The sequence below is a fragment of the Anser cygnoides genome, chromosome 1, assembly GCF_040182565.1.
Source record: "Anser cygnoides isolate HZ-2024a breed goose chromosome 1, Taihu_goose_T2T_genome, whole genome shotgun sequence".
NCBI lineage: Eukaryota > Metazoa > Chordata > Aves > Anseriformes > Anatidae > Anser > Anser cygnoides.
This window is the reverse complement of record NC_089873.1, coordinates 102,515,343-102,543,317: the sequence shown is the minus strand read 5'-3', so window position 1 is coordinate 102,543,317 and position 27,975 is coordinate 102,515,343. Positions and strand designations below refer to the sequence as shown.

At 47.7% G+C, this 27,975-nt stretch overlaps 3 protein-coding genes across 7 annotated transcripts in view; 1 reads left to right on the top strand and 2 right to left on the bottom strand.

Annotated features, from left to right (window-relative positions):
- The window catches only part of PHB2 (prohibitin 2), a 167,319-nt gene that overhangs the window by 131,136 nt on the left and 8,208 nt on the right, over nucleotides 1-27,975 (top strand). The gene's annotated exons all lie outside the window — the stretch shown is intronic.
- On the bottom strand, nucleotides 1,578-14,121 carry CD4 (CD4 molecule). 5 transcript variants are annotated; one of them, XM_013199544.3, is made up of 12 exons: nucleotides 13,903-14,109; nucleotides 13,426-13,505; nucleotides 7,642-7,720; nucleotides 7,292-7,423; nucleotides 5,382-5,543; nucleotides 5,153-5,296; nucleotides 4,636-4,911; nucleotides 3,846-4,199; nucleotides 3,488-3,730; nucleotides 3,279-3,397; nucleotides 2,963-3,030; nucleotides 1,578-1,941 (listed from the first exon to the last, which is right to left on the bottom strand). In XM_013199544.3, the coding sequence occupies exons 4-12, from the start codon at nucleotides 7,350-7,352 to the stop codon at nucleotides 1,926-1,928; spliced, it is 1,443 nt and encodes a 480-aa protein (XP_013054998.3). In that variant the 5' UTR covers nucleotides 7,353-7,423; nucleotides 7,642-7,720; nucleotides 13,426-13,505; nucleotides 13,903-14,109; the 3' UTR covers nucleotides 1,578-1,925. The 5 variants fall into 5 exon arrangements, with proteins under 5 accessions (XP_013054998.3, XP_066860840.1, XP_013055001.3 ...); XM_067004739.1 differs by having other exon boundaries at nucleotides 13,426-13,681; nucleotides 13,903-14,005; XM_013199547.3 differs by lacking the exon at nucleotides 3,279-3,397 and having other exon boundaries at nucleotides 13,426-13,681; nucleotides 13,903-14,121.
- Nucleotides 20,592-27,281, bottom strand: LAG3 (lymphocyte activating 3). The gene is made up of 8 exons (XM_013199483.3): nucleotides 27,159-27,281; nucleotides 26,803-26,965; nucleotides 26,443-26,669; nucleotides 25,964-26,221; nucleotides 25,493-25,786; nucleotides 24,874-25,164; nucleotides 24,487-24,602; nucleotides 20,592-22,061 (listed from the first exon to the last, which is right to left on the bottom strand). Exons 1-8 carry the CDS (start codon nucleotides 27,211-27,213, stop codon nucleotides 21,948-21,950), a joined length of 1,518 nt encoding a protein of 505 aa, XP_013054937.3. The 5' UTR covers nucleotides 27,214-27,281; the 3' UTR covers nucleotides 20,592-21,947.

Genomic DNA, 27,975 nt, shown 5'->3' with positions numbered 1-27,975 from the left:
GTTACAGAAGAAAAAGGGTCTGGGTAACAGGGGTTGTTGGTTTTGGTTGAGGGGAATATTCCAAGCGCTTTGGCGTGATCATTACATCGAGCACCGCTGACACTGTGCTCATTTTCCTTCTTACAGCTCTCAGATTTGACCTCTCCTTAAGCCCCGATCCTGTCTTGTTGAGCAGGCTGATGGGCATCAGCTGGCACCCGAGGCAAGCTGGCAGTTCAGGGACAGGGCAAGAGCACGAAGAGCATGTGCGGGGTGTGGACTAAGGTTTTTCCGAAACTGGACACTGGAACAGGCTTCCTAGTGAGGTGGTTGCCCCATGCCTGCCGGCGTTCAGGAGGCATTTGGATAATGCCCTTAACAATATGCTTCAACTTTTCTTTAGCCCTGATGTGGTCAAGCAGTTGGACTCGATGATCTCTGTAGGTCCCTTCCAACTGAACTGTTATTCTTTTCTAAAATCAATGTAGTTTTGTATGCACAAACTATGGGAAGGGAAGTGACATCGGTGCACCTTCATCGCTCCGTGTCGCGTGCTGACAGCGGTGGAGGAGCCGGCAGGGCACTGGTGGTGGCTGCCCAGGGGCTGGCCCACACCTGCTGCCACAGCTGTGTCCCCTCTCCAGGGGCAGCAGAGGTTGTGGCAGGTTTCAGACGGGGAGGGTGACTGGTAGACTTCCCCCAGCTCACAGGTGGTGTCTCTGCCGTTGTAGCCACCTGCGCTTTTTTCAACCGTGCCACGCTGACACGACGGCAACAGAGAAACCCCCTCCTCTAGCACCAGCAATCCTGCAGGGGGTTGTGTGTGGGGACAGCATTGTGTCTCTTTCTGCCTCTCCCCAGCAAGCCCAGAGCAAATTAGCAAACCTGGAGTACAGTCCGTGACAGCTGTAGGACCGTAAGGCCTCCATGACCCATCTCTAGCAGAAAGGAGAATAACCTTATACAAACACAAGACTTCTGTGTACCCATTTTAACAGCATTTTTCTTTCTTCTGCTTCCATCATAAATTTCCTGGGCTTTCCACTCCCTCTTCTCATTTCTTCGAGACAACAGAGAGACATTTCAGGGAGGGCTTTCCCAAAAGCATCTGCCGGCTTACGCAGTCCAAGTATCTTTTGTTCCATGAAATTGTCACCTCTTTCCCAAACTTACTTCCTAGATCAGCACTCACAGCTTCCTAAAGCTCTGTTTTCCAGAAGTCATTGGTGTCCTGAACTGCCTTCCTGAATTACCCCGTTGTTTGTGATGTTTTCATTTGTGCACAGGTTTGTTGTGGGTAAGGTAAAGGCTGCAAGCTGGGGATGAGGCTAGGCGGTGCTGTGAGGCCAAGGTTGCTGAGGAAAGTCAAATAGATTTCAGGGAGTTAGGGAAACTTGGAGGTGGCCAGGGAAGCAGGAGACTGAGAATCAAGATACTACATCCTGGGGAGGGAAAGGGAGAAATGCAGGTTTGAGCCAGAAGACTGTCCCTCAGACAAATAATAATAATAATAATATCAACAACAACAACAACAACAATAATAATAATCATCATCATCATCATCATCCAGCTTGGGAAAAATAAACAACACCAGAAACCCCCCTCAATAATCCTGAAGTAATTTATTGTAACTCAGGTGGATAAAAGAAGCATATAAAATCAGTTCCACAAGATGGACAAATTAAGTGCATGAGCAAAATACAAGCATATGTATATATACCCTTCTATTCAGTGTCCCTCCTTATAGAGCTCGGTCATAACCCTTAAGGGTTTCTTGTCTTGTGCATTGGCTCCTCATCAGACGACTTCCCCCCATGGCATTATATGGGGAGAGTAACGAAGGCATAAGGAATGATATCAAAACAAGAGGAAGGGAGGTGGATTCACAGAGCACTATGGGCTGGCAGGTGTTTCGGGACAGTCAGAGACTTCGTCAGCCTGCAGTACTACTTATTCATCCGGCTGCAAGAGAAAAGCATTGCATTAGTCCCAATGTCGTAGAGGCGATACCTTGAAGCCAGCCAGCCCCCATGCCTTTGCCCAGTGTAGAGAGGTGAATTCTTCCACACGTGTTACGCTAACCAGCTTGTCATCACATACACATCCTAACTATGAAGTAGTATTTGTCAGTTATTCATTCTCACTGAATTCTCAGTGACAGGGAAAAAAACATGGGTGAAACTATTACAGTTTTCCACTGTCACCAGTTAAAGTCGAGCAGAAGTCAAGTTCTGTATATTTACATCTCTTGAGCTGGTTCATCCAATTATTTATACTGTCCTTCTCTCTCCACTTTCAGTGGGAGGGTAGCTGCCAATGTTTCTCCACAGCTGCTTCTGAGACCTGATATCATACAAGTTTAAGGACCTGCAAAAGGGCAAACCTCTGCTGAGAAATCCTTGCCCCCATGAAAAGGGCTAGGACATGGTGATGTATTTCGTATCACCCAATGTATTTGGGAGAGGGAATGGCTCACAGTGTCCTGTGCTTTTCTCTTCTCTTTCCTTGTTCCCAGGAGGTTATTGGTGATTTTCACAGACTGTAGTTCAGCACTGTGATAGCAGAACTGGAGCCATATTATGGGCATAATGGATTTTTAAATTTTAGTTTTCATCCTTCGTTTTTGTGTTTGGTTGTGTGTCTTTCACCTTGATATTTACAACCTTGATATCCATGTCCCAGATCTACTGGGATTCTAGAGCTCCTGCTTGGGTTTGGCCAACATGTCTCAACATCAAAGTAATTCAAGTGAAACTTCTGCTTGAAAGCTTGCCAGCACAATACTACCGTGGGTTTGGGATGTAACAGGAAATTCATTAAATGTAGCTCATAACTCATAAACATAACATGAGAAAGAGCTGAAGGTACTGAAATGCAGCTGTAGTGTAGGCACCAAGCAGGCTTATGCTCCATTTCTCCCCACTTGACTATCCATCTCCCCTCTCTTGAAACCACTCTGCCCGTTACAGGTGCCCTCACTTACTGTTGACATTGACATGTCTTCTTTTCCAGCAAGTGCTGTCTTGCTCGTGCCATCCTTTTTGCCCGTTGCTGCCAGGAGAGAAGGGATAAATAATGATTGGATGTTTTCATGCTTAAATTGTTTTCCACTGAAGTGGTATTAAGGTACTTTCTGACATTGCCACTATCTGCAGACTGGCCATCTCTAACCATTTGCTTTCAGTGTAAGGATTGACCCTTTATCTATTCTGCCCCATCTCCAGAGAGAAAATCAGATTCCTCCTATGGTCTGGGGAGATTGTCCTCTCTTTTTCCTTCACAGGGACCAGGGCACTCACCCTTCTCCGCTGCCAGCTCATACCAAACATTATGCCCAGGCATACAAGGACAAACATCAACACACCAGCTCCAATAATCACTCCAATTACTGTATAGCTAATCCAAACAGGAGCTTCTTCTGTGGAGGGAGAAAAGTCATCAGAGACAGATAGAAAGGGAACTTTATGGCTTTTGGGTGGAGGCAGGGATATGATGTTAATTTCCATACCCACGGTGTAATTAAGGCTGAGTTTCATGTTATTGTCTTCCATCAGGTGACAGTTCCACATCCCTGCAGCAGTGACCTTCACCTCCACCTCTGTTTCACTCTGTTTTGACTTCTTGATGTCCGTCTGAGTCCCATTAACACGTTCCCAGAGCAAGTGGATGTTAGATGGGATGGAGCTGGACACCCGGCAGAGCAGTGTCATCTCAGCCCCTTTAGGGAGTGGCCCAGGAGGGTTGGCAGACACTGGAAAGATAAGAAAATGGTGAGTGACAGGATGGGAAGATTGGTCCATGCATACTCTTGTGGCTTCCAGGTTTCTACAGCTCCTCATCTCCTAACCCACTTCTGTTTCTCTCACCTTGCATCACCACCAGCTCTGTCTTGCTTTGTATGTATCTTCTGTTGTACAGCAGCTGGCACGTGTACTCTCCAGAGTGCCTCAACTGGATTTTGGGGAGTTTCACTTTTACGGTACTGTCACGTTGCATTTCAGGTATTTCAAACAAAGTCTGGCTACTTTTTTTAGTTTCACGCAGCTGTCCATCTGCTGTGGCGTTGAAATCAAGTAGAGTGACTGCTTTACTCTGTGTCCAATTCAGTTGTCCTGTGAAAAATTTTTTCCACCCTATCTTCTGGAAGTTCAGATGCCATGACAAGGTCACGGTGCTGTCAGCAGCTGCATACATTCTTTCCAAGTGTGTATTCTCAAATCCTGAATGCAGAAGAGACAGGAATACAGAGGCAAGGAAAGACATGGCTGTCCTTCCCCATGTGCACCCTTGGCCTGGAGAGATGCACCCTGTGCTCATATGAAAGAGGACTCAGAGAAAAGCCACGAGATATCTCAGGGAGGGTAAGCAGTTAGTGTCTGAACGTAGATTTAAAGAGCCAAAGCTCCCAAGCTTGTCAGAGCTGAGGACAGATCCCAAGAAGAAGAAGATCTTTTAGGGCAAGCCTGGAGAGGGAAATGGAAGGAAGCGTGGGACAGAGCTCAGGCAGCAGAGCAATCCTCCAGCTGCAGTGCTGGAGGCCCAGGGACCCTGGAATGCCATTGCTTGGGATGCTGGAAAATGGTATCTCGGCTCAGGGACTGGAGGGAGCACCGTTTCCAGAGCCTGCACGTAGGTTGCGTTTTTGTTGTCACCTACCTAATACCTTCACATTAAAGGAGATGTTCTGACTAATCGATGGAGAGTCTGAATGCATGTTACACATCCAGGTCCCGCTGTCCGTAGTCTTCAGTTGCTTTAGCTTCAGTACGTATTTTTGAGGGGCCTCGTTTTGCAAGATGTCTGGTGTCACTATGCTGTTGTGACTGTTGAACAATGTGATGCTAAAACGGGGTTGAGGATTGCGTGAGTTGTGCATTAAAGTCAGCTCGAGGTCATCATCCGGCAGGAAGTGCCCGTTTGAAGAGATTGTCACTGTAATGAGAAAAGGCCTAGGCAGTAAATCAACTCCTCGTCATGCAGGTGAAGGAAAGGTGTCACAGCAAAGAGAGCATAGAGACTTCGTGACGTGGTGGTGGAGGGGAAAAGAGCTCTGATAGCCCAGACCAGAAGATGGTGCATCTGGATAAAGAATGCCAGCAGAGATGTTTCTCAGGGCTTTGTGGTCTCCTCCCCCCCTCACCTCCTTATGGATACAGTCCCTCCAGTCACTCACATTTAACGACGTGTAGTGAGATGCTGTTACTGTCAGAGCCACATTCACAGATGTAGGTGCCAGCATCAGAGATCCTCAAGTTCAACACCTTCAGATGTTTACTGTTCTGGTTTATTTCAGATCGATCTGACATTGGAGTTCTGCCTTTTGGAAAAATAAGCTTGTTTAGGAGGGAAGAGATTTCTTAGCCACCTACTGGGGAGAATGGGTCTTGAATTGGAAGACTTACCTTTAAATACTTTCCCCGTTGAGAGCTGTATAATAGTAGCAGGAGATACTGCGTCATACTTGTACTTCCAGATCACATCTTTGTCATGCCTTTTACAGTTCAGGATCACCTCCTTTCCCTCAACCCCAATCTGTTGTTGATGAGCCATAATGTGGGTCAGACCTGAAAGTCAATATGCCCCAGAAATTAGCATACATTAAATTTCTGAAGGATGGTTCAGTGAATACTTCCCATTGCTCCAGGAAGATGCAGATTCCTCTCCTCCCTTTTCCAGATACTGAGAAGATTATCCTCAGTTTCTGAATTTTCCCTTTCTTTATCTCATTAACCAACCCCTTTCCTTTTCAACTCCATAGCTTCCCTCCTCTCCACTTCAAGGTCTTTATCTGACTAATTGCTATTCTGTTTTACATATGTTAGAAACAGGGAACATGCCAGTGGTTATGGTGGATTCACCAACACTCACAATTCTGAGACATCAACAGTTTTACTGATGTTTTTATAATTGTTTCCCTCTGGACAAGATTACGTTGTCATGCTGGCAGCAAAAGCTGGGCTGCATGTGCCACCTCTCCTTCACTCCCTAGTCAAGATGAGGCAGCGCTGGCAAAGTTGGTCACCCCTTCTTCCAATTTTTACATGGAGTAAGATTGGAAGCCCAGGAAAATGAAGGAAGGAAGGAAGGAAGGGAGGAAGGAAGGAAGGAAGGAAGGAAGGAAGGAAGGAAGGAAGGAAGGAAGGAAGGAAGGAAGGAAGGAAGGAAGGAAGGAAGGAAGGAAGGAAGGAAGGAAGGAAGGAAATAAAAGATGGAAAGGAGGAAAGAAGGAAAGAGAAAATGACTTGTTTAACATCAGGTTCCTGTTCTAGCGTTTAGGGATATGTGAGAGTAAAAGAAGTAAGATGCCTAAGGTTGAAGAAATGTTAGGAATGATTTCTTGGAAGAACCAATTCCTTTCCTTCACTGGAAAGAAAATTCGTCAGGAGACTGTCAGAAGGAGATGGGGTTGCCAGAGTTATGACTGGAAATGAGGGGGTTGTGGTCTCCTGCCTGACTGCTGATAAGCTCTCAGAACTGCCTCACCTGCATGGTGCTGCAAGTCTCTCAGTTGTTCTAGCACTGGAGCACCCCAGAAGTGTAAAATGAAAAGTTTACATGAGCTTAAGTGAGAGGTTTCCACAAGTTACACATTCCTCCAAGAACGTGGGTAGTTTGCAGCACTGCCAATAGCCAGTGTTTCAATAACCACGCATTGGGTAATGGAAAATGATTAGTTGGTCTAAAACGGAGAAATTATAAACTTTATTAATAAGAGTATCTTGGTGTCTTTTGCCATGCTTTTGGCTTTAGGGTGCATAAAAGAGTTTCAAACTTTTCACTGCTACCAGAGGAATCAAAGCTGAGCATTTTAGAAATGCAGATTTGGCCTTGTTCAGTCACCTTCCATTCCTGGGAAAAGAGCACTAAAAAGTTCACCAATTGTAATAATATTAGCAGTCAAACTGAGCAAGCTGGTAACATCAAATCTGTGATCAGAAATCTGCAAATCTGTGATCAGAAATGCACAACTTTTTACCCAGGCAGTATCTTACACCCTGTGTTCAGTATGTGGGACCTGGGCTGTTTTTGGCTCAGGAAATGGCTCTGCCCAGAGGACAAATTCCTTATCAAGCATTTCTTCACATTTATACAACTTCTGTGAACCTTGGCTCTGAATGGCACAATATCTTCCCCAGCTGGTGGTCTTGTCTTTTATGTCAACGTTGTCCCAGCTACACGTTGGGTTGCTACCACCCCTCCCTGCTTACGATGGCAAATTGTGAGGAGCCTAAAAATACCCCAAATGCTGTGAGGCTTGTGGGAAGTCCGTAAGCATCAGCAGGGTGTTTTCCCAGAGCAGCTGGGGACTCACCCAGCTGCAGAACCATGAAGACAGCACGCACGCTGCTTGCTGCTGTACCACACAACTCCATCCTCGTGGGAATGCTCCTCCCTGCTGCAGGCTGAAGGGCTGGAGATGCTGCCGGTGCCAAGGAATGCTACCCTGGAAGACCCAAATGCTCTGTTAATAGTGGTTAATTTTCAGGCCTTGTGATATAGTTTTAGAGTCAGTCCAAATGTAAGCAGGAGGTTGGGCTGGAGACATCCAGAGGTCCCCTTCCATCTATCTCTTTGTATGTGATTTTATGACTGCATGATTAACGCCATCTTTAGGCTCTTATTTGTATTTTTTTTAATTGTTTTTGTCTACTTATTTCTTACCTTAAAAATCGTGATAACCACCAAGTCTGACGTTCTTGGAAAGACGTGCTTGAATTCTCAGGGCTATTCAACAAGAGGTCTGAGGCAAAGGGAGGAATGAGGTCAGAAAGAAGAAATTGCATTGATGGTAACAAAACCTTAAGTGGAAAGTCCCGGAACAACTTCTTCCTGGCATCTGTGGTCACACAGACAGAGACGCCCAAGGCACCTCTGGAGGCCAAGGAGAAGCCGACAGCGCAGGGAGACTGGGGCAGCACAGAAGCGTCCCACCCCCAGGTCAGGTGAGGCAGAGGCTGAAGGACGTCAAGGTTGTGCAGGGGAGCTGGAAGGTACTGCGTGAACACTGACAGCGCAGAGGCAGGTCAGAAGGGATTTCGCAGGCAAACTTAACTTCTAAGGCAGGAAGTGCAAAGCTACAAGTGCTTCTAGAAGGTGGTGTAGGGGCAGACGGAGTGCGAGAGTTGCGGAGTCTAACAGAGAAAGTGGTGTACAGAAGGGGGGCACGAGGTTATCGGGAGCTGGGCGACTCAGAGAACACTGGGGGGCTGTACAGAAAGCACAGGCTCCATCTAAAGCAGGAGAGGCTTCATTTAAACTAAAACAGAACCTGTATGCTGACATTAAAAGGAAGAACCTTTTAAACAAAGACTGGGGAAAATCCAACAAATATAGATGAGCAAATTACGTGAGCTACAGCGTCTGAAACATAAAAACTCTGTGTCCTCAAATGAACAGAAGCTGACAAAGCTCAGGGGGCAAGCAGTGGGGAGCGATCTGAACAAACCAGCTCCCGTTTTAATGGAGTATGGGAGAACACTCTGGCTGCTACCAAAGGAGAAATTCAGATATCAGAAGCAGGACTGGTAGGTAGTGGGGATGTGAGGAGAGATCTAGATCCATAACAACAACAACAACAAACACACATAAGTTTTCAGAGAAGTCAGCAGAATAGCTGGTGGGAAGGTCACTCAGCTATAGCTGGTAGCAGTGTGGTGGTTTTACCTTGCTGGGCAGCTAAACTCTGCCACAACCACTTTCTCACTCTCCCTCCTCAGAAGAAGAGAGGAAGAAGAAAGTATGCTGGAAAGAAAGAGAGAAAGAAAGACAGAAAGAGAGAAAGAGAGAGAGAAAGAGAGAGAGAGAGAGAAAGAGAGAGAGAGAGAGAAAGAGAGAGAGAGAAAGAGAGAAAGAAAGAGAGAAAGAGAGAGAAAGAGAGAGAGAGAGAGAAAGAGAAAGAGAAAGAGAGAAAGAGAAAGAGAAAGAAAGAGAGAAAGAGAAAAAAAGAAAGAGAGAGAAAAAAAGAAAGAAAAAGAAAAAGAAAAAGAAAGAAAGAAAAAGAAAGAAAGAAAGAAAGAAAGAAAGAAAGAAAAAGAAAGAAAGAAAGAAAGAAAGAAAGAAAGAAAGAAAGAAAGAAAAAGAAAGAAAGAAAGAAAGAAAGAAAGAAAGAAAGAAAGAAAGAAAGAAAGAAAGAAAGAAAGAAAGAAAGAAAGAAAGAAGGAAAGATAGTATTTTAATACTACATTTATGTGTACTATGTGCAATATTAAGTATAATATATTTCAGTAGAGGATAATTTAATATTGAAATTAATTTGAATTACCAGAACACATTAAACTATCAAAGAGAAGATGAAAACATCAGTGTTACGTTTACATGGAGGTCAGGTGAGTGACAATCGGACAGCTAGACAGATGAACACATAAAAATACAGGTGCAAGAGCAAGACAGCAGCCATGTGCACCATCAGAAGAGAAACAGAGGGCAAAGGCACAGTCAGAGAAAATTTGCAGCTTTCCTCGTACAAAGTAAAATAAAATAAAACTAAACTAAAAAAAAAGCCATCCCCAGGGAATATTTGCATGAGCTATATCATACAGAGACCATAGAGGAAACCTAGTCCTTGCTGCTAATATTCACATCACCTGTCCCAGTGACACCAGTAGGAAAAGTAAGCACCCACCCTGCAGTAATATCTACTAATAAACAGCCTCAGTGCTGGGTTTTGAATATTTTGAATCATTAAACTTTATATAAAGCCTGGAGGTGATCAAGTAAAAATTAGCAAAATTGCTGAGTCACGTGCCATCATTTTATGTTGTATCATAAATTATCATGATGTTATGTTGTATGGGAATCTCCATTTTCCCGTCATCTTATGGCTTCAGTTTGTTCTTCACCTTCTTTCTCTCTGGTTGTTGAACAAAACCCCACAACTGAAGCACATGCCATGGTACCAGTGAACTGCTGACCTCGCACAGTTTGATAGATGCAGGTTGAGGCATATTTCACACGTTGTTCTGCTGTTTCTTCCTGTGATTACACATATATATATCTCCATTCCTTTTCCGTTCACACTAATCTCCATATGTTTGTGGCAGGTCTCTACAACATGGTGATGACCACCTACATCTTATGAGTCAGTGGGGAAAATGGGTTGCCTCCAGCTAGCGTTTCTTTCATACGCTTTCTCTCTCCCTGTTTACTTCTGCTTCTCATTCACGCCACTTCTTTTTTTTTTTTTTTCTGTCTTTCTACCTCCTTCTGTATCCCTCCATGTCATAGTGTGGGCAGTGGTGTTCAGGAGTTCACAGACCTCAGCGAGTACGCCTGCTGTGCCAACTTAGCAAGCAGGTCTCATTAGCCGATGCCCGTAGCAGACCTGCAGCCTCCTTACAGGCAGCCCAGCTGTATCTTGTGGTGGTAGTCGTAAATTAAGTGGTGTCAGGGAACGTCTCCAGGCGCTGGAACATACCCACCAGCCCTGTTAAATCGCTAGAACATTTCCTGATGCGTTTTTGGCCCAGGACAACTCTACCCCTCCCAAGCGAATCCCAGGATCCATTTAAGTGTTGAGATGGGCCAGCGACCACTCCCATTAGGCAGCTGGCACGTAGCCAGTTCATTTTGGAGGTTAAGTGAGTTTAATAGCCCAAACCATCTCATGCTAGTCAGACTCTGTGCCAGAAACAGCCTCGGCACACCTGATTTATTAGCACGTCTAGCAAAGGAGGAGCAGGGCTCCCTCCCAAGTGAACATTGATTTCCATTTCATTTTAACTTCCCCCTCTTACTAAACTGCTTTAATTTCCTTCTTGACTTCTTTTAATGATCCCTGCCTCCCCAGGGGCTGGGGAAAAAAGAGAGCCGTGGCAGCAAGTGGATTCAGGGAGGGAGTGATGGCTGCAGGACCAAGCCTGGCCTGAAGAACATCTGCTCCAGAGAGCCTTATGGGGTGGTGGCTGCAGAGAGCTGTCCCCCAGGCTGACACCAGCATGACACTGTAGGAAAGCAAAATTAAAGAAAAAAAGAAAAGAAAAAAAAAAAAAACCAGAAACCACTCCTCCTGCAGAGTAGGCCATCTCCTCCTCGGTACGTTTGTGAGCTGCTTTCATGCCTTGTGGTTTCCTTGTTTTCCCCCCTCGCTCTTGCTTGTGGCTGTGCTTTTGATCTTGCAGCAGCAGCAGCTCCACAGCAGGGCAGGGGCAGGAGCCTGCACCCCGGCTCCCACACCTCAGCCCCGGCTGCTACAACCTGTTTCCCCTGTGGCTGCTGCCAGGCAAGGGCTGAGGGGTGCAGCTGCCTCTCACGACTGTGCCTCAGTTTGGCGTGAATTTGGGGCTGTGGGGTGCAGCTGCTCAGTGGGGATCGTGTCGCTTCTTCTCAATTTAAACATCTAAAGCAAAGCTGATCTGGCTGTTTTGCTAATCAGTGATTCCCTTGAAAATGCTCATTAATGTTAAGGCATGTGTGAGCCATACAGAGAAAAAGAGACCAAATGCAACAAAAATAGCCAGTGAAAGCAAACAGACAACAGAATTGGAGGTCATTGCATGGGATCCGTGGTCCCACTAAGCCCTGGAGCATGAACCAGCCCAGCTGTCACACAGCATAGATGAGACCAGCTGTGACCCTGCCTTGATTTCTGCTCAAGTGCTCTGCCATGTAAGACAAGCATTGACCCTTCATAGCTGCTCCCAGGAGGATGCAATCGAGCAGTGCCAGCTACCTCCCCTCCTACACCCCCCAAGGGAGAGGTCCCAGCGCTGGGATGGGGCAGGGTGCCGAGGCCACCACGTGGGAACCATCCAAGTTTCATTTGGCCACAAAGTCCTCATGATCTGGCTGTGTGTCTGGACCCACATGGAGACCACCAGAAATGGCTCCATCTCTGCAGCCCAGCAGAGAGGAAAACAAGACCTCCCTCTGCATCACAGACATTTCAGCGTGCAGTTTCTGAGCTTTTCCCTTCTGCCTAGCGCCATTTCTTTCCTTCTAGCCCTCCTCCTTTTGGCTTTGCACGCAGTTTTTCATCCAGAAGTTCGCAATTAAAGCCCAGGGGTGACTTTCAAGGAGGCCGTGACTAGCAAACGGCACAAAGATGTCCTCCAAAGACAGGCCCTCCGTTGCCTTCCCATGCCATGTGCACACACAGCATGTGGTCCAGGTATCACTGATGCAGCTGCCGAAATAGCAACACGGAGATCTTACAGGCAGTCTACTCGATGTGCAGCCCGGACTGCAAAAGGGTCTATGTACAAATTGATAACATCAGCGCAGCAAGGCTGCGTATGCCAGCCCCTTCAGAGCAAAAACGTGCCCCCTTATATCTGGGGTGGCTAGGAGATGTTGTTCTCCCATGAATACACAGTCCCCGTGTGAGGCTGTGGCAGAAAGGGCATGTCTAAGAACAGCGAGCAGGAAAGGGATGGTGATTTTGCTCTGTTTAGGTGAGAAAAGTGCTGCTGCATCGCAGGCAGTTTGGGCAGCCATGTTTGTGAAACGCTGGGGAGGATAAAGAAAAAAGTTTATGAACTGAATTGAGGGTAACATGCGCAAGGGACTTAAGAGGACTGCTTATTTTATAGTGGAGAACATTAAGCAATAACCTGAGCTCAAATTTAATGTACCATGCAGCGGAATATTTTGGGGCGGCTGACAAAGCTTGAGCAGAATTCACCATCCGAAAGATGAAAAATTTACCCAGAAATGAAACTCCAGTTTTTAAAAGTGCGGCAGCCCATGAAGGGGTAAAGCTTTTCTGGTGTCCTTAAATTGAAAGGACTCCTCTTTCTGCACGAGATACTGCTCACCCAGCCCTGAGCTAGTGGATTAGGCTGCGTCTGCAGCTTGTGTTACGCAGTGAGCCAGGCAGATGAGATTATCAGAACAGACCTCCATCGTCTTGGCACGTACACACTTAAACTGGCTTCCCTCGTTAGCTAGATATTGGCATCCTTTTATTTTTCAGGATTTCTTATTTTTTAGAATAAAGTTCACCTTCCTGAAGGGCATATGGAGATGGTGATAGCAAGTGGCAGCTGGTGGTGGAGGGCTGCTCCCCAGTGCATTTCCAGCCCTTGGGGATATGTGGTCATCAGTGACGAGCCCTTCTATAGGGCATTTCCCAGAACTGTCCCTATACATGTGTGTAAGAGATCTGTGAGATCCCCAGTCTCCAAGGCAGGTTGATCTTTTCGTAGCTCCTTTTTTTTTAAAAAAAAAATAATAAATCCCCCCCTTTAATGGAAAAATCCAGGCAGAATAACACTTCTTAGTTAAAAATAAAAGGCCTTGGAGATCTGCACAGACAGAAGCATTATCAAGTCAAAAGTTCAAGAAGGTTTTGCATCAGAACTTTAAGTGGGGCAAAACCTATCCGTTCCTCGTCCTGGCCGAAACAGCAACTCGTGTGAAATAGTAAAGTTAGTTACAACATAAAAAAAAACGAAAATAGATCAACTTCTCTTTTCAGAAAAAAAAAAAAAAGAAAGAAAGTTTCCTTACCTCTTTTTCTCCCTCTCTGCCTGTGTGTTTCTGTCTCCTTGTGCTTGTCACCTGCCGTAAATGATCTGACGCAGCTACAACTGAAAGAAGAGAAGAATGAGGCTGATGTTCAGAAAGCTGCTCAACAGATGTTGGCCTTTGTCTCCTCCTCTTCAGCCAGAGCATCAGCAAGGTCTCGCCGCCGGCCCGGGTTCTGCTGGCATCTGTGAGCTTCTCTAGGTGGATGGTGACTTTCCAAAGGCATGTGATGTCGCTGCTGGGTGTGAACAGAAATGCAGACCATAACGGAAGGCTATACACTGCGATGCCTGGGGAGAATGAGCACGTAAAACAGAGAGAGCCTATTGGCCATATGGCAGCTGGTGAGAGGCCATGACAGGGCTGAGACTGGAAAGCGAGCGGTTAGAAACCCGTTCTGCTCTACTGTCAAAGAAAGTTTGCAAATTAATGTGTTAGCTGAGCAGATCCAGACCTCACCTGGGCCTCCAATGGCCTGTAAAAGAAAGCTGACCACCGTTTCCAAGCCTGCCTCTTGCACTGCTGCTAAGAGGAACCACATCTGAGGAGCTGGCCATGGGCGGTCCCATGGGCGGTCAGAGCGATGACAAAGCTGCGCCACCAGCCCAGCTGGGGCTTGGCCACCAGGCCTAGCGGTTTAGAAATGGCCAGGGTTAGTTAGGGCAGAGAGAAGGGGGACCCCTTGAGGGTGTGTTTGGGTCACCTGCCTGGAGTACAGCTGAGATTTGGGGTGAGTTTTTTTTCTTTAACTTTGTTGTCTCCAGTAATCTATACCACTACTGAATCTCAGCTGTTTCCCTTCCCTGTAGGGTGGAGGAGGGGGGCTTTTGTGGTTTCCCACCCACATTTGGTGTCTATCTCTCCGAATCCCAGCCTCAGCCAAGACGACGGAAACCCACTGAGCCCCAGACACAGCTGAGATTTCATCTCTGTGCCACCCACTCTTCTCCAAGCCGTCACTTGCCCCTTTGTCTAGAGGATGGGGTTGAGAGACAGAACCAAGGCTTTGGAGGAGCAGGGGCAGCACTGAGGTTCATAAAGTAACACCAGGTGTAAAAAGAACACCACTGATCAGGCCTCAAGCGCAACAGCTGGTCCATTCGTCGTATCTTTGGAGAAATATGAAGTTGCCCCATCATAGGGACAGACCCACCTGTGAGAGGCAGAAACTTCCCAGTGGCCAGATCGAAGCTATGGGGCTGGCTGGGATGGGGTGGGTGACAGCCCGGCCAGTGCCCAGAGCATCTGAGAGCCTCATTCTGAGACATGGCTTTCCTGCGAGACCCTGCCACATCACTTCAGTATCTCCCGAATGCTCTCAGATGCCCAGACGCCTCCCTTCTGGGCCTATCCGCCAGAGCAAGGCTGTCCTGGGAAACATGGAGCTCAGCAAAGTCAGGCTGTGACTGTGGCATCTCAGGGCTTGGACAGGGCACGCTGGGGCATTGAGATGCTGCTGCAGCTCGCACGTATTCTGGTTTGCATTTTGTTTCTCCAGCATGCTGTAATGCAGAAACCCCAGCTTGTTTTTAAGCGGTTGGTTTATGTCACTGCAAATACCAGCCAGTAATAGCATACCCTGAGGGGGTCAGGCTTCCAAAGCACACTTGAACTCGCTGCAGGGTAGCAAGGAGAAGCGGGGCTGTGGTTGTGAGGTGACAAATCTGCAGGCCTGGCCCCACACGGACCCGTTCTCCATGCAAGGAGAGTTCAGAGCTGATACAGCAGTACGGTGAGCAGCCCTCGTGTGCCTTGCAGGTGCCTCTGGGACTGGGGGTCACAGCATGCGCCAGCATGTTTATATCGCTTTCATCCAAGCATCTCAAAGCACTTTGCAAGCATTAATTAAACATCAGAATCCAGGAGGGATGAATAATATTAGTCAGCCTTTCTTCTGAATGTAATATTTCTCATAAATATTTAAATGTTTTTTTAAATTCCATGTTAGCCTGGTTCTCACCTCACTGGGACGGTTGCTGTACTGCACCCACAGGGGAACTGGGGCCTATCCTGCATCACACATGGACCCAGCAGCTGAGCAGGGTGTAGAGACCCAGCATTACACAGTGCTCCCCACAGACAGATCTGTGACTCTCATTTTTCCACATTTTCTCCTTTGCAGAGACACCCCCCACCCCCCCCGTGCTGTCTCCATTTGATCTAATCCCAACACTAGCAGTATTTTTTTCCAGGCTGGGGTTGGTGAGTAACAGATCCTTGTTGACCTCAGTGGAGAGAGAAGGCTTCCAGGTTATGCTGGATGAAGGTCCCTGTCTGCAGGCACATGAAATCTCTCAAAGAAAGTGCAAAAATAGGAAAAGGGGGTCTCAGAAATCAGATGTTGAGACAGACCGTTTATTAATGCCAGTGGAAAGGCAAGAAATCTCCAGAGATTTTCTCCATACAAGCCAAGTTCCCTGCATGTTAGTGAGGGCTGGGAGTGTGCCTGGGAATTTTGATGGGTAACAGATACCCAAATATACCAGAAAATTCATGATCTCTCAGTGACTGGAGAGAGGGAAGGACATAGTGTGAAAATCATATCTTCAAACACCTGAATGTCACTGTCTTCAAAGACCAGCATCCTTCTCTTTGCAACAGAATAGCTGACACCTGTTGAGTTGAAAAGCTCCTCGAGGGGCTTTTCTGCCACCAGACAAGGAGAGCTAAAACACCCCAGCCATCTGGCAAGAAGGCCTGGTAGTTTTCCCCAACACCGCTATAAGAAAGGAGGAAGGCTCCTGGGCTGTGTTGTGGGGAGATCCCTGTCTGCAGGCACTTGGGGACTCTCCGAGGAAGCTTAAACTGGGAGGAGAGGATTCTCTAAACAGCTAGTATGGAAGTTCATTTGCTGATCACAGTGGAAACTCAGGGAATCTCCAGAGGTATTCTCCATGAGCAAGAGGTCACCTGTATTTTAATGAGAGAATCATCAAATGTGTGTGTCACCAAAAATGGGGGGGACCAAAGTGAGCCTAGACGAAAACAAGCTGGTGTTAAAGACACGCCAGAAACACCACCAGCAAGAAGGAGGTGGCTGTGGGAGATTTTAAGGACGTGCATGGTGCTGCTCTTGCTTACTGTGTTCATGAATGAAGTTGGGAAAAGGAAGAGGAGAGCAGCTGGTGACAGCAGCTGATCGGACGGATGCACAGCTGGAGGCGTCTCATCAGTTTGGGGGGATCTGGAACACTGCACTGAGAGCACCCTGAATTCAACAGCGTAAGCAATACGGTCATGCTTTTGAGGAGTAACTGCGAGAATTTTTGCTTTAACTTCCTTATCTGAAATCAGATGGATAGAGGGACCTGGGTGAATTAACCGGTCACTGGACAGGTGGGTCACCGACGGCCACGGCACAGAAGGAGCCATACAGTGCAAGTCCCGTGCAGAAGGGATGGAAGATGGGGGAGGCAGGGGAAGAAATCCCCACCGTCTTTGGACACTAGATGTCAGCATAAACTCGGCCGAGGAGAGGAGGTGCGGGCTGGGCACGGAGCAGCGCAACCCGCCTCGGCGCGGCGCCCCCGTGGGATGCACACACACACCCCAGGGATGCACAAGGCATGGAGGTGCAAGGCTCTGCTACCAGCTTACGGGGGCTGGCTGGCTTTGGGATGGTGGGAAGAGGCCGTCCAGCCCCAGAGATGTGGATGAAGGCAGCGTCGGTAGGACCCTGGGGTCGTCTTCCCCTGGAGACCCCTTCGGGGAGCTGTGGGCACCTGCCCTCAGATCGGTGTGAGATTTTGAAGGGCTGCAAGGTGCCTGGCAGGAGTTCAGCCTGCACCCTCCTGCCAGGCCCTGAGATGGTTTACGCTAAGCAAAGCTTGTGAGGGATTCTGCTGAGGGTCTCTGTGTTGGTCAGGAAAATTGGGCTGTCTTCTCTAGAAAAAATGGTAGGTGCTATCTTGTGACAAGAGAGGAAGACACGCAGTGTTCGTAAAAGAAGAGGAACATGAAAAACCTCAATTATAACGAGAAATAACAAACCCTTCCAAAAGCAACCCTTGTGCATCACCTGTCATTTTTCATAGACACCCGTGTCCTATGTTCTCCTACCAAGACCCATGGAAACCCGTCCCTTCAGGTGGGAGTGATGACCATTTCAGAGCACATTGTACGGCAGCTTTTGAAAACTGAAGAATGACTCACACCAAACTGACATGTCATCAAAACAGAAATCTAGGGGTAGAAGTTCTGCAACATGATAGTATTAACGACCATGTAACAACCCTCCCAGATGCCTTGGATCTCAGTGCGTGGCACAAGAAACAAGCTGGAGTAGTTACAAGAACAGCATTCCTGTAGGTAGATTGGTTTGAAGGAACTTTGGAAGGCAGCATGATTGACCCCAGATGTCTTGGCTTTATTTACTGCTGCACTGAATTGCTGATGAAATTCAAGCAAAGCAGCAATACATAGTTTTCTTTTGCAGAATTGTTGCTGATATTGCCTCTACCCATTTGCCAAGCAGATATAAAACTCGGTGTACTTTAGTGTCATGGACCATTTGAGACCTGGTTCTAATGTTTTATTGTTTTTAAAAGTCTGTGCAGAATATAGCCAGATGAAAATGGACTTGTTCACAGAATCATAGAATGCTTTGGGTTGGAAGGGACCTTAAAGACCATCTAGTTCCAACCCCCCTGCCATGGGCAGGGACACCTCCCACTACACTAGGTTGCTCAAAGCCCCATCCAACCTGGCCTTGAACACTTCCAGGGATGGGGCATCCACAGCTTCTCTGGGCAACCAGTGCCTCACCACCCTCATAGTAAAAAATTTCTTCCTAATATCTAAATCTCACCTCTTTTAGTTTAAAACCATTACTCCTTGTCCTATCACTACACTCCCTGACAAAGAGTTCCTCTTCTTTCCTGTAGGCCCCCTTTAGGTACTGGAAGGCCACTGAAAGGTCTCCCTGGAGCCTTCTCCACAATGAACAACACCAACTCCCTCAGCCTGTCTTCGTGGAGAGGTGCTCCAGCCCTTTGATCATCTTTGTGGCTCTCCTTTGGACTCATTTTAGTACTTCCATGTCCTTCTTGTGCTGGGGCCCCAGAGCTGAACACAGCATTCCTGGTGCAGTCTCATGAGCACAGAACAGGGAGAATCACCTCCCTCACCCCGCTGGCCGTGCTTCTTTTGATGCAGCCCAGGATACGGTTGGCTTTCTGGGCTGCAAGAGCACATTGCCAGCTTATGTTGAGCTTCTCATCAACCAACACCCCAGGTCCTTCTCCTCAGGGCTGCTTTAATCCATTCTCCACCCAGCCTGTGTTTGTGCTTGGGATCACCTTGGCCCAGTTGCAGGACCTTGCACTTGGCCTTGTTGAGCTTCATGAGGTTTGTGCAGGCCCACCTCTCTCAAGGTGGACTCGTTTCCAGTTATTGTTGCTCTACTTGTCATTTCTAGTTTTTTCTTTGTCAGATTGTACTAGCAATTTTTTTAGCCTGTTACTTGAAATCTTTCAAAAAATCGTGTATAACACCTGGATTATTATTTTTTTGGTTGGTTGGTTGTTTTGATTTTGTTTCGTTTGGTTTGGTTTGTCTGTTTGTTTTGTTATTGTTGTTGTTGTTTCTAATGGTGCTGGTCTTTCTTTTCAGAAAAGCTCTGGAAAGATTATTTTGGGATTAATGACCCATTCTTTTTGGAGGAGTCAGATGCAAATTAATCAGAGCACTGGAACAGGCTGCCCAGAGAGATTGTGGAGTCTCCTTCTCTGGAGATATTCAAGACCTGCCTGAATGCTTTCCTGCTCAACCTACTTACTGTAGTGCTTTTAGCAGGGGGCTTGGACTTGATGATCTCCAGAGGTCCCTTCCAATTTCAGATTCTGTGATTCTGTGATTTGTAAGCATACTCATTTATTTGCCTTCCTTAGTTTTTCCCCTCTGCCACAAGGAAATCCAGTGGATTTCCTGTGTTTTTCTGAAGATTTCTACCTCTGGTACATTGAAAACACTTTTCTGACTTTTACATCTGTAGCTATATCCTCGTGGAAAACCATCATGTTTCCTTCCATATGACATTTGCTTTATTTGCTGCTCATGCATTTTGACTCCACTTGGGGCAGATCTCCAGATGTGTTTGCTTTCCTGTATAGACCTGATCCTTCTATTTCATTTGTAAACAATTTGCCTTGTGCCATCTTGATTCCCCCGGTGTTCAGACATATTTTCCTACTTCCTAGTGTTGCATTGATCCATTCTTTTTACTGTAGCATTTGGGAGGTAAAGTTTCCAGTGGCCACAGACAGTTATTTCTGCCTTGGTGTCAGTTGGCTTTCGGGTGTTTTTCCTTGGTCTGTCAAACAAAACAGCTCAATGGCCACGCTTGTCACCTCTGTTGGTACCTGTATTTTGCCAGTAGTGCTTAAGGTTGCAACATCTGTGAGGCTTCAGATATCATTCTTGGCACCCCAGAGCTGGTGGAATTTATATTTGGCATAAATACAGCCATGTCTGAGGCCTTGTAGCCTTTGTAGATGGTGTCACCCTAACCAGCACAGACTATACATCTCAGCCACCGTTGTCCTCCTCTCTACTATAAAGTATTTGCAAGACAGGTATTATAATCATTATAGTGATTATAATGATTATTATGACTACTGCATGCTCAGGTCTTAGAGCGTAACCACATATGACTGTGTATGTGCACATAATTACACATAACTGTACATAATTGTGTATCTGGTCACACTGGCTCCAGGCATCAGTTCTCGGTGAAGATTCATGAGGCAAGAATAATTGAGTTATTGTAGATAATCCAGTGCTTAGCCTGAGTTTTGCATCTCTGAAGAGTTCTCACCTGTGGAGCCACGGGGCTAACCAGGGCAGTGGACTGACCTCGCACAGGGGCAGGTAAGAAAGCCCTGCTGTGCTCCTGAAGCCAGCTCAGTGGTGGGAAGCAAGGAGTAACCAAACTCAGCTGTCAAAGGCAGCAAGGGGGCCAACAGTACCTGACTTAAGGCATGATTTACTAGTGTTCAAGGAGGTAAGCAGGAACAGGCTAAGTGTATAGATGACATGAAGCTATTTAAATACATCAGAAGGCAAAAGAATGACAAAAGCTTTGGAGACGCTTAAGAAAGCTGTTCTCTTCAACGACAGGAAGGCAAATGAAATTCAGCATCACTGTTCCCAAAGTCATGTAGCTGGAGGGAAAATATATACTAGGCTTTGGCTTACTTTTACCTTCCTGTGGAAGGTGAGACACACAGCAAGAAGGCCTCTTCAGTTGCCTGCTTAAATAACAAAAAGATGGCCTGGCAGTGAAGTCCTCTACTCAAGTCAAGAAAATAATGCTTTCCTAAACAGAGAGCTTAATTTGTGTACCAATGCCTCCTTGCTTGAGCAACCACATACTGGTGACCCACATGGGAGAAGGTATTTGTGTTACTTTTTACTAGTGAGCCTTTCCTCTGGGTTAACATCCAATGCTCGTTCGAGAGCAATATTCCAGTCCCCCATGACCGTTCAGAGTGGAGATGAGGAAAATTCTCTAATTAGATGAAACCTAAACACATTGATGGCCATGGGAGATGGGATCTGGTGGACTCACTCTTACGTTAGTAAGTACATCCTGAGCCTGAGGAGAATGACAGAGAGCCCTAACATCAATGAGGAAAATGTGAGTACTGAGAGAAGGAATAAATGAATGAATGAACAGGGAGAGTCAGACAGGAAAACCAGAACAAAACAAAACACGGAAGCACAGCAAAAAGGAGAGGCTGAGTCTTCAATTCTTTCTTCTCCGGTGGCATTTAATTTCCCCTTCCCCGCCATTAAAATGTCAGAAATTAACAGTCAACTTCAGTTAAGCCAAACTGAAAGAGAAAGAGAAGGTAGCAAAGTCCTCAGAAGCTGCTTCACACAGGCAGAGGTTCACCCCACACCGTCAGTTGGCATCCTCCACAAGCACACACAGGGGCCAGAGAGTTTTTTGACCGACATTTATTTTATGTTCTCAAATGAGTTTCTAATAAAATAAAATGCGCAAAATGTGCAACGTGAACAGTCCTCTGTGGGGTCCCCTCTACCGCTGAATGAATGCTGGAGCAGGGCAGTCAGGGGAGAGGGAGAAGAAAGTGGGCATGGGGAGAAAACACCAGCTGGCTGCCAGGGATCTGGGCTCCGGCCACCTCCTGTGTGTGAGCATCCCAGCAGTGAAATGCTGTGGGAGAGGGCACGAAGGAGGAGCAAAGGCTGGGAGAGAAGTGAAACTGAAGCAGATGATAGCTACTGGCTCAAATACTTCCAACAGCTCCAAAGCATCTGTGCTGCCTGTCCCGTTACTGCAGCGGTGACTCTCATCTTGCCCAGGCATGCAGCTTCCAGCCCCCCTGAAGGTGCAGAGCTCCTGTGGCCTCCTGCAATGTTCATGCCATCCCTAGACCCTCCTCAGAGGAGGGTGCCCATGCATGGTGCCCATCTCTCCGCAGCGTGGCACACAGAGTTTCATCTTCCCATGCAGACCAGGCCCGGTGTCCCTGCTCCCATCAGCACTCAGTTTGCTGGATCGTCTCTTTCTGGCTCTCCTCCACATCCTTCTTATTTGGCACAGCGACTGCAACTATCCCTTCCAGTGCTGGGTAGGAAGCTGGAAGGCGTGCCTGAAAGAGAAGAAAGGGACAATATTAGGTGTTGGAGGGACACAGATTGGCACAAGTCTGGGCTTCCCCCTGCCGTGGAAAACATAGCCCTACTGCTATCACCCACTAGGCTCCCATTCACACCTTGGGTCAGGGAAGAGCCCCATACCTGCTCTCTGAAAATATGCAGCTTCTTCTGGGGAAGACTGGCTCAACGCTATCCTCTCTATGGTGTCATAGGCATAAGGAATAGCAAAGGCAGGATATCTAAGAATGATCTTGGCAATGGTCAGGCTGTTGTCATTATGACAGATCTTACAGTACCTTTTCAGAGAGAATAACTAGAGGCATAAAGGTCTGTGCAAAATGAGATAAGAACCAATTAAAGACAGACCTCCCTTTCACATCTTGCTTTAACAAGAGACTTTATAGACATTGGAAAACAAGTGGATCTCATAGTTCCTGGTGGTGATAAAGTATATGGTGCCACACAGACAATGAATACAACTGGAAAATGAGATTAGTAGAATGGCATTGTAGGTGTGATCTGATCTAAGAGGAAGGGACTGGGATTTTGCTGGTAAGTTTCTACCAGGCTTTATAGAAATGGTAATTATAGGTCTTCAAAGCTTGGTTGTGGCACCAGTCATTAATGGCACAGAGAGTGTGAAAGTACCAATGAATTCTGTAGATGATACAAAGATGAGGAGCCTCATTTGGAAGAAGGAAGGTGAAAATGTTACCCAACCCCAGATATTTTAGGAGAATGCAACAGTGAGGTGAATGACGGTGAATGAAATGAAACAGTACCAAGTGCATCTTGGTAGGTTCTGGAGATCAGAACAGGAATGCCTACTGTGTTGGCAAAAGCTGATGAAGGGATATCTGCAAGCCACCACTGTGCAACCAGTGCAAGAAGAGCAAATGCAGTCTTAGAGGTTGCCAGCAAAGACAGGGAGAAAAAAGAGAGAAGAGCTAATAGCTTTTCTCAACCTTATCTGTATTCTCACAAAGGATGAGCCGAGTAGGGAGTATGTGCAGAGAAGTGCCTGAGGGCTATCAGTGGATGGAGGGCCTGTGCTGCAACAGAGAAGGTTTGCTTACTTGGCAAAGAAAGGCCATGAGGGCATATACCAGTGCTCTGAGGTGGTAAATGTCCTGGCTGGATTAGAGCTGTTAAAGCTAACCGAGCTGGACACACAGGTATCCTATTTTCTGCTAGTTGAGGATTTACATTTACACTGTAAAAAGGTTCCTGTCCAAGGTTTTAGGCCAGAAAGGGGGGTTTTGATCATCTCATCCCACCTTGCACAGTCTAAAGAGTCACCCAGGGACCTGCAGAAACTGTGGATTTCTCCCTCAGACTACCCTTTACCATCAGTGCTGATTAAGAATGGATGACAAAGAACCAGTCATGAGTCGCGCTGGCACTGCTCGTGGCGTTTTTTCAAAGCCCATCTAGCTTCTGTTCTGATGCCGCATGCTTCAGCTCCCAGACACAGGGATTTGCTGGAAATCTGCGTCACTGTTGTTATGTCCCTCCTCTAGCTCGGGGCAGGCTCGAGTCACCCAGCCTCCTCGCTGGGGCAAGCGCCCCTACTTGAGATTGCTCTGAGCCCTGGGCCCCCCTCAGCACTGGAAGGGGATTTTCACGGTGGGCCCTTTCCAAGAAGCTAGGTGAAAGGCAGCTACATCACAGCGACTCATGAGAGCAGTTCCTCATCAGCAAAGGGAAGTTCTGATGCAAGAATCTGCCATGTAATTCATTTGCAGAGAAACAGTATGAAAAATGCAGAGAAACTACGTGATTTGTTTGTGCAATTTTTTTTCAGTCGTACGCAGTGGAGGTATCAGTTCTGGACTGGTCAATAAAAGCAAGGCACTTTTCTGAAAAGGAGAACTGGAACAAGCTGAACAAATGAAGGGCAGTAAGTTGCCGGAAGCACACAGCTGAGACGAAGTGCTGAGCCAGCAACAACAGACCTGCATCGAATCAGGGTCTGGGGACCAGCAGGCGTTTGTATGGGACAGGAGACTGTTACATCAAAGCATCCAGATAAAGAACAAGAGAGAGGACACCTACGAAAGCCTGGAAATTAGCCCTTCTCTGTTATAGCGTGGCTTCGACTCTGCAAGAGTAAACAAGGAACTCTTCAAGGCTGGGCTGCGGCCATCCCCTAGGGGTTCCTACCACTCCTCAGAGGTGCCTAACCTGCACCGGACAAATCCTGGAATTAGCCAGATCTGGTGATACTCAGGATACAACCATACATCCATGTACCCTCAGCAGGCTGCCTGAGTCCCATTCCTTCTACATTTCCCAGTTGATCCTCCTGCTCTCTTGTCCTTAAGACACTCCATTTCTGGCTCTAGAGTAACCAGGGGAAGGTCAACCAAGGGGTGGCATACAGAAAAAAATAACAGAAATGGGATGATGAACACTTACCCTTTTTTGTAGGGCCAGAACCAGAACACAGACCATAAGCAGGAAGAAGAGGGTGACTGTGAGCCCAAAAGTAACTTGCCCACTGAAGATGGTGGGAGGGCTGGAGACCTGGGCACCTATGAAGGGGAAGCACAGTTAGGAAGGAGGGAAAGGTTGATTTTGCACTGGAGCAAGACTAGGACTGCGCAAAGAGAGGCAAACTGGAAAAAGGATGCAGGGAACTGGAAGGAGCAGCAGGAGGAACTGAGGGCTGAGATAGGATGACACTAAGATGGGATATAAGCAGCCAAAGGGGAGAAGGGTGGGGTGAGACTGAGAGAAGAAATGACAAGGCAATTGAATGGGATGAGAAGAAGGGATTGGTTACAGATGTGCAGGAGATGGTACCTGTGATCTGCAGCCCATATTCCACTGCTCCCAGTCTGCCTTCTGGGCCATATACACTGCATTCCCAGATGCCCACATCTTTTTGTGACACCTGGGGTATGTCCAAGTTAGCGCCAGTTTGGGATCTGTGGTCCTTCAGGTTGTGGGAGGCAGACATAGCCAGCTTCTTGTTAGTAGGGGCTGAGCTGAGGTGCTTCCACTGGAAACGTTCGTGCCCCTGGAGGTGTGTGACACTGCAGATGAGCAGCAGGTGAGACCCCTCAGAAACTGGTCCTGGGATACTTGGGGTGACTGCAGAAAAGGAAAAAGCTACTGTCAGGAAAGACAGCAGGCTGGTCCACACCTCTTCCTCATTCCTCCTTCTATTACACCACTCCTTCATTACCTCCTCTAATTTGTTTTCTTTTTCTTCCTCAGTCTTCAAGAAGAGTAATGGAGTTACCCAGGAAAAAAAAAAACTGCTTTCAGCAGAGTCCAGTGCAATGCAATGCCCTTCTTTCCCACCCTGGGGTTGGAACCCATGACCAGGAACAACCCACGCTCAGTGCATTGATGCACAAGAAGATTTATCAGAGAAGGACCCCAGAGGGATGATGCACATCCCTGTCTCTCTTCTCACCTGTAACCACGGCCAAGGTCACATCCCTCCTCATTGTCTTGCTGCCAACAGGGACTGCACAACTGTACCGCCCTGCATCGCCTGGCCCCACTGCAGGGAGACGAAGGGGGAAGCTTCTGCTGCTCTGGTTCTGGGAGACGACCCAATCTTTTAAGTGTCCTCCTGCAAGGTGGCTCCAGTGAGCCGCCACCACACTGATCCCAAAAGCACTGGGCAGATAGCTCAGGGTGCATGGCAGTTCGGCTGCAGAGCCAGCTGCGGCATAAACCACAGGGTTGGCTGGGCCATCGAAACCTGAGTGAGAGAGAGCACAATGCTAAATTCTCTTTCCAGCGATGGCTGGAAAGAGCTCCACCTGTGAATTGAGGAGAGGATGAGAGCTGGGAAGCTGAAGCTGGTGGTGTGGCCAGTGGCCACACCAAAGGAAGCAATTTGGAGATGCTGGATTTGCAACGTAGAGGCTGAGCTTACCTAAAATTTGCAGGTCGTGCGTGGCAGAAACGATCACATTATCGGAGTATCTGAGCTGGCAGTGCCAGGAGCCTGAGTCACTCATGGAGGGCCGGAGGATGGAGAGAGCCCCATGCAAAGAGTAGAAATTCTTGGAGGTGGGGACCGGGCGCCCGTTGTGGAACCAGCGTGTCTCCACCAAGCCGGCCCGGTGGCTAGAGTTGCAGCTCATCAGGAGAGGATCACTTTCTACCACAGGGCTGGGTGGACTGAGGGTTACTTCAACAAAGAGAAAGGAGGAAGTGGAAACTGATCAGAAGAGGGCCACCAAGCCTTCTTTTGTGCCCCTCCTGTCCTAGCTTTGTCCCTCTCTCCAGGGCCGAGAGCAGACAACGGGATGCCGTGCGCTTTCAGGGGGCTGCTGCCCATATTGCTACCCCTCCCTTACAGCCTCCCTGGTACTAAAATCAAGGTTCTCCGGGGTTTCCATCTTCTCCTACCTGTAACGATCCCCAGCTCCACCTGGCAGCTCTGGACCTCCGTGTTGTACGTCACCTGCGCCTCGTACAGGCCAGCGTCTCCGCTCCTGACGGGGTCGATTCGCAGGGAGAAGTTGCCGCTGCGTAAGGCAGAGTCCTGGACCGACACCCGGGGCCTCATGGGCAGAGCCGTCTTCCTGAGGCCAGTGTACTCCACCTCCAGCACCACATGTGGCTCCTGGTGGGCGCTGCGAGAGGGAGGGGTGAGTGGCTGCGTCCTGGGAGCCAAGGCGAGGTGAGGGGATGTGGAGGCAGAGCAAGGGGGCTCAGAGGGTCCCCCACCCTCCCCCGTCCCCACGATGAGTTTTTTCCTGGGCGTACCTTCCCCCGTGGCGCTTCCACAGCACAGACGTCCAGTCAGACAGCTGCTTCCAGCTCTTCCCCTGCTTCCTGGGGCTCAGGTAGCAAGGCAGCACAGCTGAACTCCCCTCTCTGGCCCACACCTTCTGCTCCCTGCCTGCTGCTCCTGGGAGGATGTTGCCAGCTGTAACGAGATGGAGGTCTGAGCAAAGGGTGGGAGGCACAAAGCAGGGGGTGATATCTAACCATCTACAGTGGGGATAGAAATAAATAAATATAAATATAAAAGATAAATAATACAGATGTGTCAGGGACAAACGTCCAGACTGAGCTTACCCAGCTACTCTGCCCTCCCTTTTACCTTCAGCCCCTCTTACCACTGAAAACCGGCAGAGTGAAGGTGAGGAACAGCACCAGGGACACCAGCCTCATGATGGCCTCCAGGAGAGGCGAGAGGCAACGTCTTCCCGCTCGGATCCGTGCTCGATGGGGTCCGAAGCTTTAAGGGCTCAGCAAAAAATGAGGCATGGACAAATGGCGAGGTGCTGGCGTGGGTGAATGAACTGAGTGGGGGTCGGCCGGGCTTGCTTGCTCTTGTGATCTCTGTCTCTTTCTGATCTAGGTACTTCCCTAGATGCCCTTATATTGCAAGTGGGCAGCTAATTTCCTCATATCACTAAGATGCGTCACGACCAAGAAACCAGTGTTAAGTCTGAGGCACGTGAAGGCAGAGACAAAGCCAGCGAGAAAGAGGAGGGAGGGACCAGAGACACCACTCTAAGCATCTTTTAGTGGAAATTCTTTTGGTCGCTGTTGTTTTTCTTACAAGTTTTGCTTCTACATAGACAGTGGAAAAAGTGTAGAAGGCACTTCCCAGCAAGTGCCCTTCATGTTTTTCTTTCATCTCTTACCTTTTTTGGTTTGATCTTTCCGCCTCTCACGGCTTCTCTCTAATTGTTTCAGGGCTTTTCAGAACATGTTGGTCTTTTTTTTTTCTTTTTTCTTTTTTCTTCCTTTTTTTTTTTTTTTCCTGCTGGTTTCCTCCCTTCCCTGCTTTCTTTCATCCCACAGATGTGCTGATTTCTTGGCTTTTTCTCGTCGGTCAGTTTGCAGGCAGCGCGAGGAAAAGGTCTATGGCGATTTACATGTCACTCATCAGCCCAGAGCCTAGGGGAAGGCTGGGATGAAGCTGAG